General features: G+C 45.1%; 3 protein-coding genes across 4 annotated transcripts; 2 read left to right on the forward strand and 1 right to left on the reverse strand.

Moving 5' to 3' along the window:
* The first annotated feature begins 2,854 nt into the window (after window positions 1-2,854).
* Window positions 2,855-5,874, forward strand: LOC102699724 (probable sulfate transporter 3.5). Its single transcript, XM_040520151.1, has 7 exons — window positions 2,855-3,225; window positions 3,335-3,714; window positions 3,995-4,060; window positions 4,168-4,281; window positions 4,610-4,726; window positions 4,824-4,950; window positions 5,038-5,874. The coding sequence occupies exons 1-7, from the start codon at window positions 2,892-2,894 to the stop codon at window positions 5,856-5,858; spliced, it is 1,959 nt and encodes a 652-aa protein (XP_040376085.1). The 5' UTR covers window positions 2,855-2,891; the 3' UTR covers window positions 5,859-5,874.
* A 5,531-nt stretch (window positions 5,875-11,405) lies between these two features.
* LOC102720939 (leucine-rich repeat extensin-like protein 6) lies at window positions 11,406-13,487 on the forward strand. Its single transcript, XM_040524884.1, has one exon. It carries the CDS (start codon window positions 11,455-11,457, stop codon window positions 13,198-13,200), a length of 1,746 nt encoding a protein of 581 aa, XP_040380818.1. The 5' UTR covers window positions 11,406-11,454; the 3' UTR covers window positions 13,201-13,487.
* Window positions 13,488-16,452: 2,965 nt separating this feature from the next.
* LOC102721225 lies at window positions 16,453-17,581 on the reverse strand. Of its 2 annotated transcripts, none has more exons than XM_006645996.3 (2): window positions 17,189-17,581; window positions 16,453-17,063 (listed from the first exon to the last, which is right to left on the reverse strand). In XM_006645996.3, exons 1-2 carry the CDS (start codon window positions 17,487-17,489, stop codon window positions 16,771-16,773), a joined length of 594 nt encoding a protein of 197 aa, XP_006646059.3. In that variant the 5' UTR covers window positions 17,490-17,581; the 3' UTR covers window positions 16,453-16,770. The 2 variants fall into 2 exon arrangements, with proteins under 2 accessions (XP_006646059.3, XP_040385963.1); XM_040530029.1 differs by having other exon boundaries at window positions 17,175-17,579.
* Window positions 17,582-19,990: the final 2,409 nt, after the last annotated feature.

A 19,990-nucleotide genomic window follows, 5' to 3' on the forward strand; every position in this document is an offset into this window, starting at 1 on the left:
TCATATCTTTCGTCTCTCTTTCCTGCGCATTACTGTAAGCTGGATTTCCTGGTGGCGGCTCGACGGGTCAACTGGTTGTTCATAATTAAATTTACACCATGTTTGGTGCCTCAGTTTTCTGTCGCGTCACGCCGCCATCTCACCGGAGGATGGCCGGCCGCCGGAAATATATTGTCCGGTGAACGAACAACGCTGATGGGAATGGGATGGCCGACATGGACGTAGCATGCGTCACAGCTCCAAACTGAAGAACGGGTTTGAAATACTTCTAATAAGCTGTGGAGAAATGACCAAAATAATTTATGAATAAAACATGTATGGTTGTGTTGTAGTTTCTTTATAGCCAATGTTGAAAAGAAAGTACAATAAAAAAAATCTAATCTAATCCAAAATTATTAGGTTGTGTTTTTTTTTTTGGAGATTTTTATGAAATACAATGGGATTAATCACGGTGATCCAAAGTTTTAGTATTACTCATTCTTGGATTTTGAACCAATAGAATAAAAAATAAATTAAAGTTATACTCTTTCTTTTCTTGGCTGCTTAGTTGACGTATTTTCGGTTTAGAAGTCAGAGAGGAGGGAAAAAAAATATATAAGGAGCAGTCAGAATTCCTTGGTTTTTCTACCAGGAGATCTAGCGGGCCGGCCCATTCGGCGTCACGACACCACGAGCGCATGGGCCACATTTCTTCTATACAATAATGTTTTCTTCGTAGGAAATAACAAGTGCCACAACTGAAGAAAAAACCCATTAGAACCAACCGTCATATTCCATGCTTATATTTATATGCTTATCTTTAAAGGCGGTCCCTGTGATTGTTTGCATTGTAATATTTTTTATATATATATAGTCAGGAATTAACCAGAGTAAAATAATTTATTTTTAAGTTAGAACGTTGCTTATATCGTCACACGAAAAAGACGAGGATCAACAAATCAGCGGATATGCGGTGCTGATTCGTCCATGTAGCGATCTTTCCGCGTTTAGTTTTTCTGTGACAAGTACGTTTCCAATAGAAATAATAAGAGAGGCGATGGAATTTTCATTAGTGTTGTTCTCTTTGAATGTTCTCGAATGATGCTCAGTCACAATGATGCGCGCACGCACATTTTTCATGTACAACGGGAAAAGAAAAATGAGCATCAGTTGGCTAATTAGGCCGGTCTCAAATGCTCAGTTTCACTACACAGTTTTCAAAACAGTTAACTCGATGAAACAATGCATGAAACAGCTGTACTATTTTCAAAGCTAGATAAAACATTTAATTACTGCTAAAAATCTAATTGCATGCAGAGAGTGTTTGATTGCATGAAACGCCTCGAGTCCTTCAATGCAAGTTTCACTACGTTACTAAGGATCTGGTAACGGTGTCCAAAAGTTTTATGGCCATAAAATTAATTCACTCTCTCTTCTTGTAGTTTCATGCAAATATTCTCTTTTTTACTGATGTGTCACCTAATTAATGTATATGACACCTCCATGAAACACCCACCGAGAAGCGCGCATCCGCGGTGCGTGGTTTCAATTCGAGTGAGGGGCCACATACATGCATCCAATCTTTAAATCTTAGCTTAAAACTTTCAATTCCAGGACCGAAACTCAAAACATTTAACCTTCAATTTAAAATCAATCCCAAATTCAAATTTCAAAACTTATAATTCAAAATGAAAATCACTCAGGTTGAAACTTTCGACCACCATTATGTGCAATTTTCATTTGCAATATAAAATTTTCAATTCAATTTATTTATTATTTTATAATAAAAATAATTAATCATATTCTAGCGACTTTACGAGCCAAGGCGCTCGTGCGCATCAATCACCCAATGTCAGTTATTGATACTAATTTTGGTACCAAAACGCTTAGAATTACCTTGCCAATATTAAGATATGACAATTCAGTTTTTGAAGTTGTTTATGGAAGTAGTTTATATGAACATCAATGTTTACACTGTGTTTCAAAAATAAAATTCGATATAGTAATTAAAAAAGGTGATTAGCGTGTGCTCCGTAGTAAAAATATTTAATATTCCCTTAGTTTCATACTTACTTTATTTTAAAACTTATATTAAAATATAAGTATTGCTGAGATTATTCACTAGTGCTACTTAAGATTCTTCCTATATTACTTCCATCTACCTTTTCCAACCTATCTGTTCTTTGTTTATTAAGAAGCATCATATTCTTTTATTCTCAATCTAAACAATCTAAAAATACTTACATTTTGTGATGCACATAGTATTATAGGTCAGGATGATAAGTAAAAGTAAAACCTCTTTTATTTTAGTGAGTTTTAGGAAAAGTACAGAAACATCTATCAAACCAAATCAGTTCCATTAAATATATATAATTAAATATATTTTCACAGCACATTAATCTCATGTTGAAAATGTTAATATTCTTCTTTAAATTTGATTAAAATTAAATATATTTAAAGCGGAGGGAGTACAAATGTGACGGTCCAGTAAAACCAAACAGCCCAGCGCAACTGCTGCTCATCAACAGCGAGGTGACGCGTGAAAGGCGTGTAGCCTAGTGGTTAAAAAGACACTCAGTAGCATCTGTTGTTTTGGATTCGACTCTTCGTACGAGCGAATTTTCACGTCGACAATCTCAAAAAAAAAAAACTAGGTGACGTAGGCGTGCGCACCCGGACCGAAATACGCAACACACACACGGCAAGTCGAAAGGCCCACGGATCCAAACGCAGCACACACCGTATTTTCTACGCGTATATATATACACGCCCCCCCCCCTCCCCTTCCACTACAGAATCCATTCCGAACCTGTACACAGACGTATACACTACCGCATATATACGATACCGTATACGTAGCAGCAGACACTAGCTTTTCCCTCCAATATTATTACCGACACGTATCGTCGTCCATGGCGGCGGTGGCGCCGGAGCACGAGCAGCGGCAGGGGCGCTGCAGGGTGAACCTGCCGGCGGAGCCGCGGCCGTTCGGCTCGGCGCTGCGGGCGGGGCTGAAGGAGACATTCTTCCCCGACGACCCGTTCCGGGGGATCGGCGGGCTGCCCCCGGCGCGGCGGGCGTGGCGGGTGGCGAGGTACTTCGTGCCGGCGCTGGACTGGGTGGCCGGGTACTCGGCCGAGAGCTTCTGGTACGACCTCCTCGCCGGCGTCACCATCGCCAGCCTCTCCATCCCGCAGGGCATCAGCTACGCCACCCTCGCCGGCATCCCGCCGGTCATCGGCCTCTGTACGTGAGATCACCGTGCACAGCTAGCTATATTAGTTCTTGCCGCGAGGAATGAATTTTTTTCTTTCTTGACGTACTGATCGATCGCCATTGATTGATCCTTGGAAAGACTCGTGCTTCGTGCCGCCGCTGGTGTACGCGGCGATGGGGAGCTCGAAGAACCTCGGGGTGGGGCCGGTGGCCACGTCGTCGCTGCTGGTGGCGTCCATCGTCGGCGGCAAGGTGAGGGCGTCCGACGACCCGCGGCTCTACACGCAGCTCGTCTTCACGTCGGCCTTCTTCACCGGCGTCCTGCAGGCGGCGCTGGGGTTCCTCCGGCTGGGGATCCTGGTGGATTTCATGTCGCGGCCGGCGATCACCGGGTTCATGGGCGGCACGGCGGTCGTCATCATGCTGCAGCAGCTCAAGGGCTTGCTCGGCATGACACACTTCACCACCAAGACCGACGTCGTCTCCGTCCTCCGCTTCGTCTTCCACAACACGCACCTGGTAGGTATATATTGTTACGAGCTAATATTATCGATGTCTTTTCGTTTTTGTTTATATTTATAAGTCAAAATTTATATTTTTAATATTAAATTTAAAGTTAATTTTAGGGTTTTTTCTCTAAGTTTATTTTTAATTTTGGTTTTATATTAATAATAACACATATATAAAAGTTTTATTTATAAATTATTTTTCTGTTATAAATATATCGTTTGCCTCTTTTTCGTACTTATAGTTGTTTGGCTCCATGATTCTAACTTTGCATTTCTATGTATTGTTGCAGTGGCAGTGGCAGAGCACCGTTCTTGGTGTCTGCTTCCTCGTCTTCCTCGTCATCACTGAGCAAGTGGTAGCACACCTATTGCCATTCCAACCTTCAAATTTTAGTTTTCTTCTACCTGATCGATATGCAATTATCCACTAATATATCGAAAAATATATACGATTGCATCACAGAGACGAAGACGGCCAAAGCTGTTCTGGGTTTCAGCGATGTCTCCTCTGCTGGTTGTCATCGTAGGATGCGTCTTCTCTTTTCTGATCAAGGGCCACAAGCATGGCATCCCTATCGTAAGTAAATAGTACTCCCTCCGTTTAATAAGATGTTTTAGTTTTTTATTGTAATATTTAATCATTTGTCTTATTCAAAAATTATAAATATATCATTTATTTTGCTTGTGACTTACTTTATTATCAAATGAACTTTAAAAATGACTTGTTATTTTTTATATTTATACTAAATTTTTGAATAAGACGAATGGTCAAACGTTACAATAAAAAAAAGTCAAACATCTTGTATTATGAAACGGATGTAGTATTTCACTCTTGCTGCGTAAGCTAGTTTGTACGAAATCGAAATCTTTAACCTGAAAAAAAAATATATGTTCTTGTCGTTCAGGTTGGTACACTGAAGCGAGGCATCAACCCAAGCTCGATCTCACAACTCAAGTTCCAGTCGGAGTACGTGGGCGTCGCCATGAAGGCCGGGTTCGTGTCAGGGATGCTCGCCTTAGCGGTGCGCAAGAACTGCTCTGCTTCGTTTGGTTTGGTTTGGTTTTCTCTCAAGATCTGAATCATGGCGTGGCGAGAGTCTGAGCTTGTTTCGCGTGCAGGAAGGCGTCGCCGTCGGCAGGAGCTTCGCGACGATGAAGAACGAGCGCATCGACGGCAACAAGGAGATGGTCGCCTTCGGCCTCATGAACCTCATCGGCTCCTTCACCTCCTGCTACATCACCACCGGTACTTTACGTCGTCCATGGCGTGCGTGCGTCGTCCACTTCGCCGGCCGGGCGCCGGATGCTCATCCATAGCTTATGCTGCACGCAGGCGCGTTCTCGAAGACGGCGGTGAACTACCACGCCGGGTGCCGGACGGCGATGTCGAACGCGGTGATGTCGGTGTGCATGGCGCTGGTGCTGCTGGCGCTGGCGCCGCTGTTCCGGTACACGCCGCTGGTGGCGCTGGCGGCGATCATCACCAGCTCCATGCTCGGGCTGATCAAGCACCGGGAGATCCGCTGCCTGTACAAGGTCGACAAGGCTGACTTCGCCGTCTGCGCCGCGGCGCTCCTCGGCGTCGTCTTCTCCACCATGATCACCGGCCTGGGGATTGCCGTGGCCATCTCCGTGCTCAGGGCGCTCCTCCACGTGGCGCGGCCGGCGACGAGCAAGCTCGGCCGCGTGCCCGGCGGCGGCGGCGCCGATGACACCTTCCGCGACGTGGCGCAGTACCCCGGCGCGGTGACCACGCCCGGCGTCCTCGTCCTGCAGGTCGGCTCGCCGATCTACTTCGCCAACGCCGAGTACCTCCGGGAGAGGATCGCGCGGTGGGTGGAGGACGAGGAGAGGATCGCCGGCGACGACCGCGGCGAGGACCTGCTCTACGTCGTCCTCGATATCGGTGGCGTGACGGCGATCGACAGCCCCGGGATCGAGATGCTGCGGGAGGTGCACGGGAAGCTCGAGAGGAAGGGGATAAAGATGGCGGTGACGAACCCGAGGATGGAGGTGGCGGAGAAGCTGGTGCTGTCGGGCTTTGCGGAGCTCGTCGGCGAAAGCTGGATGTTCCTCTCCAATGGCGACGCCATCGCGGCGTGCCAGTACACGCTTCAGGGCTCCAAGCATGGCGGCGGCGTCCCTCCGGTGTAGATCCCCAAGCTGGCGGAGCGTGACAGTATATACGTAGTAGTACATACTAAAAACTTTGTAATTTGTACAGTTATTATACTAGTCTAATACCCCCTCCATATTTTAATACTCCCTCCATATTTTTATGTACGATACCGTTGACTTTTAGGATTACATTTGACTATTCGTCTTATTCAAAATTTATATCCAAATATGCAAAATTATAATACATACTTAAAGTTACTATAATAATAAATCATATTATAACAAAATAATTAATAATTATATAATTTTTTTTTGAATAAGACGAATGGTCAAACTTGAACCTAAAAGTCAAGAGCGTCGTATAAAAAAATATGAAGGGAGTACTAGTATTCTCCATGTTTTTTTATTATTTTTTATTTGTTGCCGTTGTCTTTTATATCTATATTTAGTTTGTCGTATTCATTTTTTTACAAATATGTAAAATTACAAAACATTCTTAAAGATCCTTTAGTAATAAATTAAATCACAACAAAATAGTAATAATTGTATTAATATTTTCAAATAAGATGAATGATTATATATATAATATGTTAAATAAAAAATAACGAGAGTATTATATTATAGGCTCAAGTGTGCGTATCAACACCTTAACTGTTGAAGTGTTGAACTGCGCAAGCCTACACAGGAAAAAATTTACTCGCACGTCACTCAACCATGGGTCGGAATTCATTTACGCTGTTCAACCGCAAAACTTGATATACAACATCTCCCAACTTTCAAATAAGATCCATTGGTGGTTTAGACGATGTTGTCGTCCTAAGTGACAAACTGATACTACAGTCAGCAAGTAACGGTGCTTTTGTCCTACGTGACAACACCATGGCTACCTCACTAGCAAAAAAAATTAAAAAAAAACCACTGTGATCCACTTATATCACTTAAAAGATTAAACATAGGACCTACGTAGGGATGATAATGAGATCAAGTTTTTCTATACAAAATTTATGGGTCAGAGTCCATAATAAGTTGGGCTGAAATTTTATAAGTTTTAAGCTAAAAATATTTAAGGGTTTAATGAAAATATTAAAGATTCTTGGTCCATTATTACCATGAGACATGCACTTCTCTTCGACTCCACCCTTTTCTTGCCCTTCCCATCTCTTCCCCTTCTCTCTTCTCACCAGATTGACAAAGACGACAAAAAGCAGACTTCATGGCCACGGTTAGGGGCTTCAAGCTCGTTGCAAGCGGCTCAAAGAGGCGGTGATGAGCTATTAAATGTGCCAACACTCCTTCCACCACCATGACATACATGTGCACCTCAAGCATATGGCGGTTGCTTGGCGGTCTCTGGATTTTGGCTATAGAGCAGCTTTCGTTAACCTCGACGGTTCTGCGGCTAGTGGTCGGGCACATTTTCGTTGAAAGTTGAAACCCATGTAAAATAACTTCAAGCTTGAGCGGCGTGGAAGGAAGAATAGGTGATAGTCGGGCCCACAACTTCCCTAGATGCGGCTGAGGCCCATCAGCACCGTTGTCCGTCGTCGGTCTAGTGAGAGGAGAGTGATGGGAAGAGATGATGAAGGGAACATGTTGGTATTTTTATTTTTTGACTGATATTTTGTAATTGTTTTTGTTGACTATGAAACCACGGTGTTGCCACATGGAACGACACCACCTTTCATTATTGTATTACCATGTAGATTATACATACTATGAAACCACTATCTAAACTATCAAGGGGCTTGATTTGCCCTGTTCTTAAAAGTTGGGATACATATTATACCTAATTTTTGTGACGTAAATAAAATTCGATCCATACCAGGGAAGCTAAAATGGATATTTTTCGTCTATATAAATGTCTTGTTTGGTAGGTCTTCAAACTTCTACACCAATATGAGCTAGCTTATGTGAGAGCTAGAGGGCAACTCAAAATTGTTTGACTAGCTTGGTCAGCTCTAAACTTGTAAAAGAGAGGATATGGATAGGTTGACAATAGTATGCTTGTGGTTTTATGGGTATGTGAATGATAAATTTACGTAATTATATCAATAATTAGAGGGTAGTGGATCTGTGGAACAACAAAAACTTAGTTCTACTCCTATAATTTATTTTTTAGAGCAAATATGTTAACTTCACTCTAAAAAATATAGAATCTATGTCGTTTGATATAGATCCGGCTCTAGATAAGTTAAAGTTGAGCCAATCTACACCAAACGGACCCAAAATAAGCCCAAAAAAAAGGCCATCCACTGTGATAACCCTGGGCCCTGGGTATAAGTGGGCCGGCATGGTTTGGCCCACTTACACCCCTGGCACGTATCCAACCAATTCAGACAGGCCGGTCCGTCCGTATAGGAATTAGGAAACACAGGCAGTACATGCATGGAGACGAACGGCGGCCGTCGGAGTTGGGTGACGTTTTCTTCTCTGGACGTAAAGCAAGAGGACAAAAACCTGGATCAGCGATGAGCTGGCGCCGTTCAAACGCGCAAGTGCCACTCCATGCCAGGCGGAAAAAATACAGGCAAAATAATGGTCCATTAAAAATTCTTTCCGAAGCATTGATCACGGAGATAATAATTCAAGGGCTCCGTCCCGGACATTTTGTTTGTTGAATTCCTAGCAGAAAATGGGAATGTCTCCTGTGCAGCTCCCGGTGAAGCGTCACAAGAGATTCGTGCTTTGCCAAAACGTCCCAAGTCGAGCACACAACGAATGTTTAGTTTGGACGGGTAATTTTACATTTTAAAGAAAAAAACTGCACATGATGCTGCTACTAGTAGCTTTTTGTATCGGTTCCGCTCAAGGTTAAACGGGGCGCGGACGGTGCAGGACAGCAGCGGCATCATCATCCGCGGCAACAGCCAGGGGATGTTTGGGTTAAGCTGTGATTGTGATTGGTCGCTGGGGACACATGCGCACGCCTTTCCGTTGGCGCGCACATCATCGCTCGAAGGAGAGCCGTGTTTGAGCGGTGACAACGCGTGGGGCCCACCTCACATGCCACCCTCCCGGCGCTGTTGCACCTGGCCCGGTGGCCCACCTGAGCAGCCATGCGACCATATGAGCAGGTACAATAGCAGCCTATCAGCTACAATCATATTTTATTAAGATAAGTGAGAAAGAAGAAAACTAATAAGATATAGATTTATAGGTAGCTGTAACACGTATTTTAAGACACAATGTGTGTATAACAGATAAGACATAGTAGTATATGTTTTGTAGATAACTATTGTATAAATTGACTATTAGATTAGTTATAGATGAATTGGAGTGGATAGTTGACTATTGAACTTGCTCTAAACCGGCTAGCAATCCATGTTACTGTTACGTAATCATAGTCAACAACAGCGACGATGAACACAGCAGCCTTTTAGGGTCCCATAACGCTGGCTCGTTTAGCCACGTTATCTTAGGGAGTCAGTTTGGTTTGATTTATTAATGTTGGCTCATAAGTTGGTTCGTTAAAATCGTTGCGCTCGATAATGTGTTATATAATATTTTTCAATTATCTATATAATATAAAGATTTATCATACATTAAAATAAGAACATGCACGATTAACATGGAACTCACTGGATATGAAAGTTTGGTTCTAATTATAATACCATGCACTAGTTAAAATTAAAAAGTCTAAAATATATAAAAATATGATTTTTTATACTAACGAGCTAAATGAGCAATCTGTAAGCTGGCTCGCTAAGCTCACGAGCTTAAAAAAAAATTAGCTCGGTTCACTTATTAAGACCATGAGTTTCAACTGATCTGAATTGAGCTTGAACCTATCCAACCCACAACTTCCAGCTTTTTGTCCACCTTACCTACACCCTTTCGTAGTTCTGCTGATCAGCATGGGCGATTTCAAATGAGAAACACACATGTTTGCTACTTAGGTGTCCTTACCGCTTGCATCGATCACCCAATCCCTGATCAATTCCGTCGAGATGCTGCTTATAACAGCCTGATGCAGACAACCGAGACAAGCGTACGAGATTATGAGCCGTTAAATATTTTGTTTTTAGTCAATGCCAAGTACTAAGGGCCAAGATTAAGGGGGCTAGTATGGCATTACAAAATTAAAAAATGAGAGAAATATGAGGACGGACGTGTAGCTCCACATGACAGGTTGTGTATGTACAGGCGTCTCCCGTGTTTCATGGCGAGAAATGCTTTCGCCAAATCCTATGCTAATGGGCTCGACGCGTCTTAAGGACTACTCACTCCATTACTTTTTCTCTCGAGACAAAGATTACTTGCTCGATTACTTAATTGAGCACCTAATCATCTTCAAACTAACGAAGGATTCGAGTATATATCAATGCACAATTTCAGAAGAGGCCGAACCTAATTACGAATCAAAGAGATGAGTGCCTCACGTGTACGTTTTTTATTCATGATTGGATGGTCGGCGAAAATCAATTTTTTTTTAAAAAAAATAGCGATGTCTATCTCAATTTTCTGTGAAATGTAATCAGAGAGAGCTAAGGTGGAAGCCCACTAAGCGCGTCGGTAGGTTTCGATCGATGCATGCACGTCGCGACGGGACCCTCACTACTGAATACTGGTAACCCTCTCGTAGAGTCAGGACAACTTTGTTTAGGATATAGCTTGACAGCCGCAAAATATATTAGTCTGCTAAATAAATATTTGCCGTATTTGAAACTCTACACAATGTGAGTGCGTTGTTTGGGACATGTTTTTTCCGGCTTTTACCCACCACATGCTTTTGGAACGGTTAAACACAAAATGTTTTTATAGAGAAGTTTATCGTCTCATATTCTAAAGTAGATTTTTAATTTTATAATAGTTCATTTTATCGTTTATATTATTAAATAGCTGTTATAAAATTAGATGATTTTTGATCTTTCATCAATAATCTATATCAGAACAACCCAGGCCGTGTAGGATGAAAAGAAAAAACGCATTCTGCGACGAGAGTAGGATGAAAAGAAAAAACGCATTCTGCGACGAGACTGTTCAAATAAGGAGGTTCTGCGGGGACTAAAACAGCTAGCTAGTTTGTGTAAATCACACTCAAGATTATCAGTGCAAACTTCGAACAAAACCTGATTCATGTGAAAACTTGCAAACAAAAGAGTATGCCTAGATCAAATGTTTAAAAATTTTAATTCAATCTATCAAATCTGGTCACTATCGTTAAATAAAGACGTGCATACTTAAGTAAAAAATATCGTTGAATGAAGACACGCACACTTAAGTAAAAAAACTCCTACACACTCTCCCGTAGTCTTCATATATTACGCGCGTATTTGACAGAAGAAAAAAAAATCAAAAACGTTCGATCAATTAAACAAAAATTACGTTCGAAAGGATAATGGCAGGAAAAAAAAAAGAGGTTGAATCTATCGTAGTTCCTCCCTGGAATCCCGTAATGGAAGGCAACTCAGTTCGCCGTTGGCCCGTTCATGATTCGTCCACGGCGCGCTGCTCGATCGCGCAACCAACCAATCAGTCAAACCACCGCGATCTCAGCCGTCCATTCCCCCGCAATATTCTATTCCCGCGCGGCGACCATATAGCCACCCCACCCTCCCCTCCCCTCCCCTGCATCAACCCGCATCAGAAGACACAAGCCCGTCATCTCGCCGCCGGCGATGCGTAGACGGCAATGACGACGAAGACGACGACGACGCGCAGCGCCACCAAGAGCATCCTCCTCCTCGCGCTCATCCTCGCTCCGCACCTCGCCGCCGCGGCGTCGGGCGGAGATGCGCTGAGCCAGCGGCGCCGGCTGCTCGACGACCACGGCGGCGGCGGCGGCCATGGCGGCGGCGTGTACGTGGACCCGTCGTACACGTTCCCGAACCCGCGGCTGCGCGACGCGTACGTGGCGATGCAGGCGTGGAAGCGCGACATCCTGTCGGACCCGCACAACGTGACGGGGACGTGGCACGGGGCCGACGTGTGCGCCTACGAGGGCGTCTTCTGCTCGCCGTCGCAGGACGACCCGCACCTCGTCGTCGTCGCCTCCGTCGACCTCAACCACGCCGACCTGGCCGGGCACCTCCCCGAGGAGCTCGGGCTGCTCACCGACCTCGCCGTGTTCCACGTCAACTCCAACCGCTTCTGCGGCGTCGTGCCGCGGTCGCTCGAGAAGCTGCACCTCCTCCACGAGCTCGACGTCAGCAACAACCGCCTCGTCGGCGCCTTCCCCGACGTCGTGCTCCGGATGCCCAGCCTCCGGTACCTCGACCTCCGGTTCAACGACTTCGAGGGCCCCGTGCCGCGCGAGCTCTTCGACCGCCCGCTCGACGCCATCTTCCTCAACTCCAACCGCCTCCGCTTCCAGATCCCCGACAACGTCGGCAACTCGCCGGCGTCCGTGCTCGTGCTCGCCAACAACGACTTCGGCGGCTGCCTGCCGGCCTCCATCGCCAACATGTCCCGCACGCTCGACGAGATCATCCTCATGAACACGGGGCTCAAGTCCTGCATCCCGCCGGAGCTCGGGATGCTCACCAGCCTCACCGTGCTCGACGTCAGCCACAACGGCCTCATGGGGGCCATCCCCGGCGAGCTCGCCAGGCTCGAGAAGATCGAGCAGCTCGACCTCGGCAACAACCGCCTCGTCGGCGACGTGCCGGAGGGCATCTGCCACCTGCCGCACCTGCAGAACTTCACCTACTCGTACAACTTCATCACCGGCGAGCCGCCGGTGTGCATGCACGTCAAGGAGTTCGACGACCGCCGGAACTGCATCCCCGGCCGCCCCGACCAGAGGCCGGCCGAGCAGTGCCAGTTCTTCAACACGCACCCCGTCAACTGCGACGCATTCAGGTGCAAGAAGTTCGTCCTCCCCTCTCCTCCTCCGCCGCCACCTTCGCCGCCGCCGCCGTCTCCTCCTCCGCCCTCACCTTCCCCTCCGCCACCTTCACCTCCTCCGCCGTCTCCTCCCCCACCATCTCCATCACCCCCGCCACCTTCACCTCCTCCGCCATCTCCTCCTCCGCCATCTCCATCGCCTCCTCCTCCTTCTCCCCCGCCGCCGTCTCTTCCGCCACCATCACCATCGCCGCCGCCTCCATCTCCTCCTCCGCCGTCTCCTGTCTACTACAGCTCGCCGCCGCCGCCCTACTACGAGGTGTCACCTGAGGACAGATACCTCTCGCCGCCGCCACCTACGGCGTACAACAAGGCGTCACCACCGCCCTACTACGAGGTGTCGCCGGAGAACAGGTACCTGTCGCCGCCACCTCCAACCTACCAAGGAACGCCACCACCGCCGCCACATTACGAGGTGTCGCCTGAGGACAGGCACCCGTCGCCGCCACCTCCATCACCGGTGAAGTGGAAGCTGCCGGTGTACGAGTACTCATCGCCGCCGCCGCCGCCAGCAGCAACACCGAACCCATAAAATTGATTCTTTTCGGGATTTTTTTTTCACAGTACACTATGATCATACATATTGTTCATTTGTTGTATGTTGAGTAAAAAAAAGCTGCTAAATCTTTGCTGTTACTACCTCCTTTTCTAATTTTATTTTGGTTTCTTGTGATGTATCTATTTTTTCTTCTTCTTCTTTTATTTTTCTCCAATTAATTTGCTTGCATTACAGAACATCCATTGTGAAGAAATGGTTACACACATAGACAGAAATGAAGAAGAAAACAATGAGAGATTTTATACTCATTTGCATTATTATGATGATGTGTCTATGAGTTGGCAAGATTATCCTAGAAAAGTTAAATACTCCTATATACTATTACTGACAACTAAATAAGCATTGGATTCTGCTACACTGGAACAGCTAAGATTCTGAAGTCTCCAGAAAAGTATACCAGTAGCAATTTGAACACTCTGCAGAATCGTCAACTTCATTCTCTTCAAAGGTTGCCAGCGGCTACGCGATGTTCTAAGCGAGAAAGTCAGCAAAAGTTTAGCATAGCAAGGGAAGTGCCGGGACCATGTAATCTGTCAGGCCAGTTTGTTAGAAGTCATCGCATCAGAACATTCATCTGCATGATCTCTCTAGCAAGATAGTAGGGCTAGTAGCAGTAGTATTATTGCATTGGGGCATGAGAAGTTGACATCACAGGATAATGTATTGGATATATTGAACATGAATTCATCAGAAGAATGGGACGAAAACAAGAAAACACAAACATTGCTGGCTATGCTTTCAGGTTGTTGGATGGAATATTTCCCAGGGTCAGCTCAAGATGAAATACTACCACTTTATATCTGCTTTGGTACATAATGTTTCTGGAGTATAACGGCAACAGAACATGGAGATGCTGTACATGGTTGTACAGTTCAGTTACTGCAGTACATTCTTGTGTTATATCTGTGATTCTGCAGTACAAGTATACTACTCCCTCCGTTTCTTCGTAATATAAGATATTCGAATTTTTATTTACAATGTTTGATCATTTATCTTATTCAAAAAATATGAAAAATATCATTTATTTTGCCTGTGAATTACCTTATTTACTTTTTATATTTGTATAGAATTTTTAAATAAGATAAAAGCTTAAATGTGACAAAAAAATCAAATATTTTATATTATAAAACGAAGGAGGTAGTACTATGCAAAGGGTGTCACTGGATTCAAACTCTGTTCGTTTGTTTAATGCAAAGACTTACACCGTTGATTTTGACTTAACCCACGTCTCGCGCTTGGCTGGATGATACTTAAAGAACTTGATAGATAATCGCCTACACGAACATCAACGTGCGAAGAACTTTCGTCGCTGCAGCCAGCTATAGAACAGAGTTATGCGTTGCACGTATAATAATTAAAAAAATATCTTACCGTATATATACGACTACACATACGATGAGTTAGAAGAGTTTTCCGGAGTACTACATGCTCTTGCTCTGCAGCAAACATGCACACTTTCAGACTAAATGACCAATCAAACCCACATTGCACCAACGATTATATGCAGAGAACAGTTCAGAGTCCATCAGTTCTTGTTTTCCTGACCAATCAAATTGATTGAATGGTTGAATCAAAACTTGTCCTTCCAAACAAAAAAGGGAAAAGAAAGTGAAAGTCACAGTGATCCCAGGGGATCGAACAGAGGTGATACGCATGCAATGCATGATACCAAACGACAAACAGCAGAGAAAGGATGTGTTGCAGCCGAAGATGAAAGATGAACGATGACATTAATTACTATTAAACTGAAAATCTCTAATATGAGATGGTAATTTTTTGTATAATTTGAGTCCGCCTAGTGATCAAATGTTTAAAAATTTCTTAATTAAATCTGGCCACTACCGTTAGATTATAATCTAAAAAGCATGCACACAAGTTAAAAGACCCATATACACCCTCCCACAACTCCCTATGCACTGCGCGCTTGTTTGACAGAAGAACAAAAAATTAAACGTTTGATCAATAGCAAATGTAATTTTTTTACAAAAATCATTTAACTGTTTAAAAACACATCCGCAGATATCGAGAAAAAGAAAACCCAGCCCAGATAGCATATGTGCAAACAGAGAGATGTCTGTCTCTCCCCTTGCGCCTTGCAGGGCAAAAGCCAAACAGTTTGGCCGTGTCCTGTGTGAATGAATCGGCGAAGAGCCAAAACAGTTCGGCCGTGTCCTGTGAATGAATGAATCACGCTTCTGATTCGGTAGGCACCGGTGATCATGGCCGCCGAGGAGGTGAGAGCAAGAGGTTAGGTTGTTAGGAGTAGTACTACTTCGCACACACTGACAGACTGACCAGCCAGCAAGCAGTTCAACCAACCGGCAAAAAAGATGGCCGGCGTGTGCATGTGCGCGCCGCGCGGGGGGTTGGGGTTCGCCTCATCATCGATCGACCGATCGCTCGCTCGCTCGCTCGCCTGGTGTTTTGTACTAAATCCTTTCCTAACGCTAGTTCGTTGCGACTTCTTGCGCACGCGGCGGCGGCGGCGGCGTCGGCGGCGCCGTGACTATCATTTCGCCGTTGCCTCCGGCTCTCGGGGTTCTCTCGGCTTGGGCTTTCGGCCGCTGCGGCTTCCGGTCGAGGCGTCGACCGGGTGGTGTTTCTACATGTGGGTTCAGGATTTTAGTACTGTCACGACATGTATTTGGGTAGCTGCGGGCCGCAGGCCGTGCGTCGTCTGATCGACCGTTCGGCCGGGCACCAACAACTAACAACTGCCATTTGCATGTGAGTGTTTGACCTCGCTGTGCTGTTGTGTGTATTCATATTCATATTCATATACGACCGGTATATAATACTGTACCCAAATGTGCGGTTGCCTGAAACTTACCAGCTAGGCGTTAACTGCGTGAGTAATGGATCTTATATGTGGAGACTTGTGATTGGGTTACATTCTCTCTCAAATATGGACCCGCCTTCTCTCTTGGCCCATAAACATGGCCCATCTCGTTCCTAATTGGTGTGGGCCTTATGAATGAGGCCCTAGCTGGTTACCTTCTCTAACAAAGATCTGAGAGCCCAACTAGTAGTCGACGCATTCTGCCGTGCGTCCAGTGTGGATTCACTCTTAGATGATTAATTGAAGCAGAATTGCTGGCCATACGCTAAGTTTAAATACGTAGCATAAATATCGTATCCCTGTATCCATTGTCCGAGCCGAAGACGCTTTGTTTAGAACACATATCATGCGGTTCTCAATGCGAAGAAGAAGAAGAAGAGAACAAATGAGCAATGATCAGTTGATCACACTGTAACTCTGAACTTCGCTTACACATAGATATAGCAAGCAGTCTAGTACAGTAGTGGACCAATTGAACTGCACGCATGCAGCAGCAACTAACTCTTACTGGTGCTAGTTAGTTAATTAAGCTTTACATGGAGTACATATATTAAAGCTGGCATATATATATACGGTGCATGGTGACATGTACGTAATTAATGCTCGCGTGTGTGCGTGCTGCTGCTGCGCTAGTAGCTTATTCGTACGTCATTCACCGTCTCGTCGCAGGTAGCCTAGCCCCATTCGTAGTTGTCAAGTGTACGTCACGCGTGATGGTCCACGTCATCTGGACGAGTAGTGAACTCGTGGTGGCCGTCCAAATCATCGGGGGGAGCAGTGAACACGTGGTCCACATTGTCAGGGACCGTAGCGAACACGTGGTGGTCCACGTCATCAGGGGGAGCGAGAAGGGCCACGTCCGGCGACTTGGCCGGCCAGGCCGCGGCATGCACGCCGGCGGCGCCAGCGCGGAGAGGCCTCGGCAGCAGGGGCGCCGTGGTCGTGGTCCTGCAGCCGTCGTAGCACTGCCCGAAGCAGATCTCTGTGGCCTTGCCGTCTGCGAAAACCAACCAGGAACGTGTCCAAGAAACGCACAAACAGTTAATCATTGGTTTATCACACCGCCATTGATATGACATCGGCATCTCGCGCGTGCGCTGTTGCATACATGCTCGCTCTTACCGGCCGGACGGAGACGGTGGCAGCTGTCCCAGGCGCAGGAGAGCTGGCAGCCCATGTCGCCGGCGGCGGCGGCCAAGGGTCGCGGCGGCGACGACGACGACGACGCGAGGGGCCTGTCCGGCGAGCAGGTCTTGTCGCAGGCGTAGTTGCAGTAGTCGATCATGGACCTGTCCCTGGAGATGCAGTCCTTGAAGCAGTAGTCGAAGCAGTCGGCGTCCGCGCCGCCGGCGCCGAGGAGCACCACCACGGCCACCACCACCCCGAGTGCAACGACCCGTCCCGTTCCCGCCACCACCACCATCGCCACCGTCGACCGCTTGCTTTCGCTCCGGGTTATTGTTGGCCTCTCCCCCTGCCTGCGCGCGCGCCACCACGATCGACCGGTCGAGCCGGGACGCGCGCGGCGGATTTTTGTAGCGCGCGCTGCCCGCGGCCGATGCTCCTGTGCACGCCGGACGCGTGGGCGCGTGAGGGCGGCGCAAGCAAGCAAGCAAGAGAGAAACGAGAGCGAGTTTGTGCTTCGAGCGGGCGGGCGGGCGGGATGACTGATGAGCGAGCGCGACGCCGCGCGCGGTGCGCGTGTGGAGAGGGACGCTTGCGCGCAACGGGCAGCGCGCGCGGGCGGGCGCGGTTGCTGTCGGGGTTGGGCGGTGATGCCGTTGCGTGGTTTCGGGGAGGGAGCGGCGCCGCGGCTGCAAGCGCGGCGGAAGGCGTGGTGAGTACTGTTCGATTTGTAACGTTAAAATTGCAATGAACCGGTGTGTGTGTATATCCCGGTGATGAGTGAGAGCGTGGCCTTTGTTGATCAATGAACAAGTTTTACTTCAAATTCAAAATTCATCACGTAGTGTACATTTGTACCAAGTGGCAAGCGGGACACTTTTACTTCAGATTCAAAATTCTATGTTTTCTAATTGCTTTCCCTCGTTTCATGTAGGGCATTATGGTACAAACTCGATTTTTTTTCCAAGTTTGACTGTGTTTTAAGAAATAGCATGTACAGTATATACTTAATTAATTTCATTAAATACATTATTGAATATGCATTTTATTTAATATATTTATTTAGCGTTGAAAGTGTTGAAATTTTTTCATTAAACTGTTTTCAATAAAATCAAAACAACTTACATTTTTAAAATGGAGGGAGTAGACAACTACTAATCAATGGGAAAAATCGTTTATAGTTTTATACTCTGTAATTGGCAAACATTTTTTTTGGATTCGATTTTAAGTTGGTTTAGAAAAGAAAAAAAAAAGTCCATTGATCCTTTTTACGATAAGACGTGTCCACCTAAGCATATCGCGTTAAATAGTCTTACCTAGGGCAAGAGGAGCCTCGAAGGATAAAAGAGAGAATACGTGCAGGAATAGAAGGAAGAGAAATACAGAAGGAAGCACAACCTCCCTCAAGGGCACATGAGACAAAAAGTAAAAGGAAAATGAAAAGAGCCTCCTAGCTTGACGACATCAAGTTCGCATGCAAAAAAGCACCATGTGCCTGGAATTACCGGAAGGCCTTCTAGGCTGCGTTCGTTTTAGCCGGTTTGGCTGAACTTCTAGTTTACCGTTAACATATTTTTCAAACTATTAAACGATATACTTCGTGTAAAAATTTTCTATAGAAATTATTTTAAAAGATTAAATAACTATATTTTTTTAATTTTAATAAGCAATGCTTAATTAATCATGTGCTAATTATGTTTATTTTATTGTTTTTTACGGCTAATTAGCTTTTGTGACCTTCTGTGTCAAACGAAGCACGTGCAAATCGGCTCGGCTTCCATAAATCAGATTAAGGCCCTGTTTAGAGGCATTTGGAATAATAAGTGGTAAATAGCAAAAGTTTTGATGACAAAAGGTTTGATATGTATTTTTACAAGTTGGTGTTTAGACATGTAAAAGTTACCATTTTTTTTTACAAAAGTGAGGGGTGGTCCGTGCCCCTATATACTTTTAGGCGAAATTTGCTAGTCTAGACTGCCAAATGTTAAATATAAAGTTAGCATTTTCTTACCTTAGTGTTTAGATTCATTTTGTCAAAAAATGCTTTAAAATGGCAAAACTTTTGCCTTTGAAGGATCTAAATAGGGCCTAACTGGCAATTAGCATGACTTTTGTTACTTTAGGCATCAACTCCAGCTCTGATTAACTTTTCTTCAACCCCATATTTTTATTTTTACTTTATTTATAAATATATCATTTGGTATTTTAACTCGATAATCGAAAAGATGATCCCTTACTTTAGGCATGGATGAACCGGGATTTGGGCTTAAGATATCAGCATAGATTTGGGCTTCAGATATCAGCATAACTGCATTGAATGGTTGTGTTCACGAAAGCCTTATAAAAATCCTTCTTGGCTGATGTTTAGATTACAATCAAAAGTTGATTTTAAATTTTGGAATTTCATTTTATTATTTATTTTATAGACTTTCTTTGTCACTTTCGTTGCATGGGTCTCTTTCCATGGTTGTTCTATCTATTTTATCTGTAGTGGGCTTGCTCGTTTGAGCTGCAATTTTGAATCTTAGAACATAATTTCAAATTAATTTATGGCCTTTTAACCTTTTGTTGTTAGATGGTTTCAGTTTTTGGGCCGTGGAAAGGTACAATTGTACAAATCTTGGCTTACAAACCAAATGACTAAGTTTTTAAAAAGCTCCAAACTTAAGTTTTAAAAATGAATTTTTGGCTTTAAAAACAAGTATAAGCGAAAATAATGGAGTGATACGATGATCACATTTATCAAATATGGGAATAGGAATTCAAACCAAATGACTTGTTGTCCTTGGCCATATTTCC

Source organism: Oryza brachyantha, chromosome 1, assembly GCF_000231095.2.
Source record: "Oryza brachyantha chromosome 1, ObraRS2, whole genome shotgun sequence".
Classification (NCBI taxonomy): Eukaryota; Viridiplantae; Streptophyta; class Magnoliopsida; order Poales; family Poaceae; genus Oryza; species Oryza brachyantha.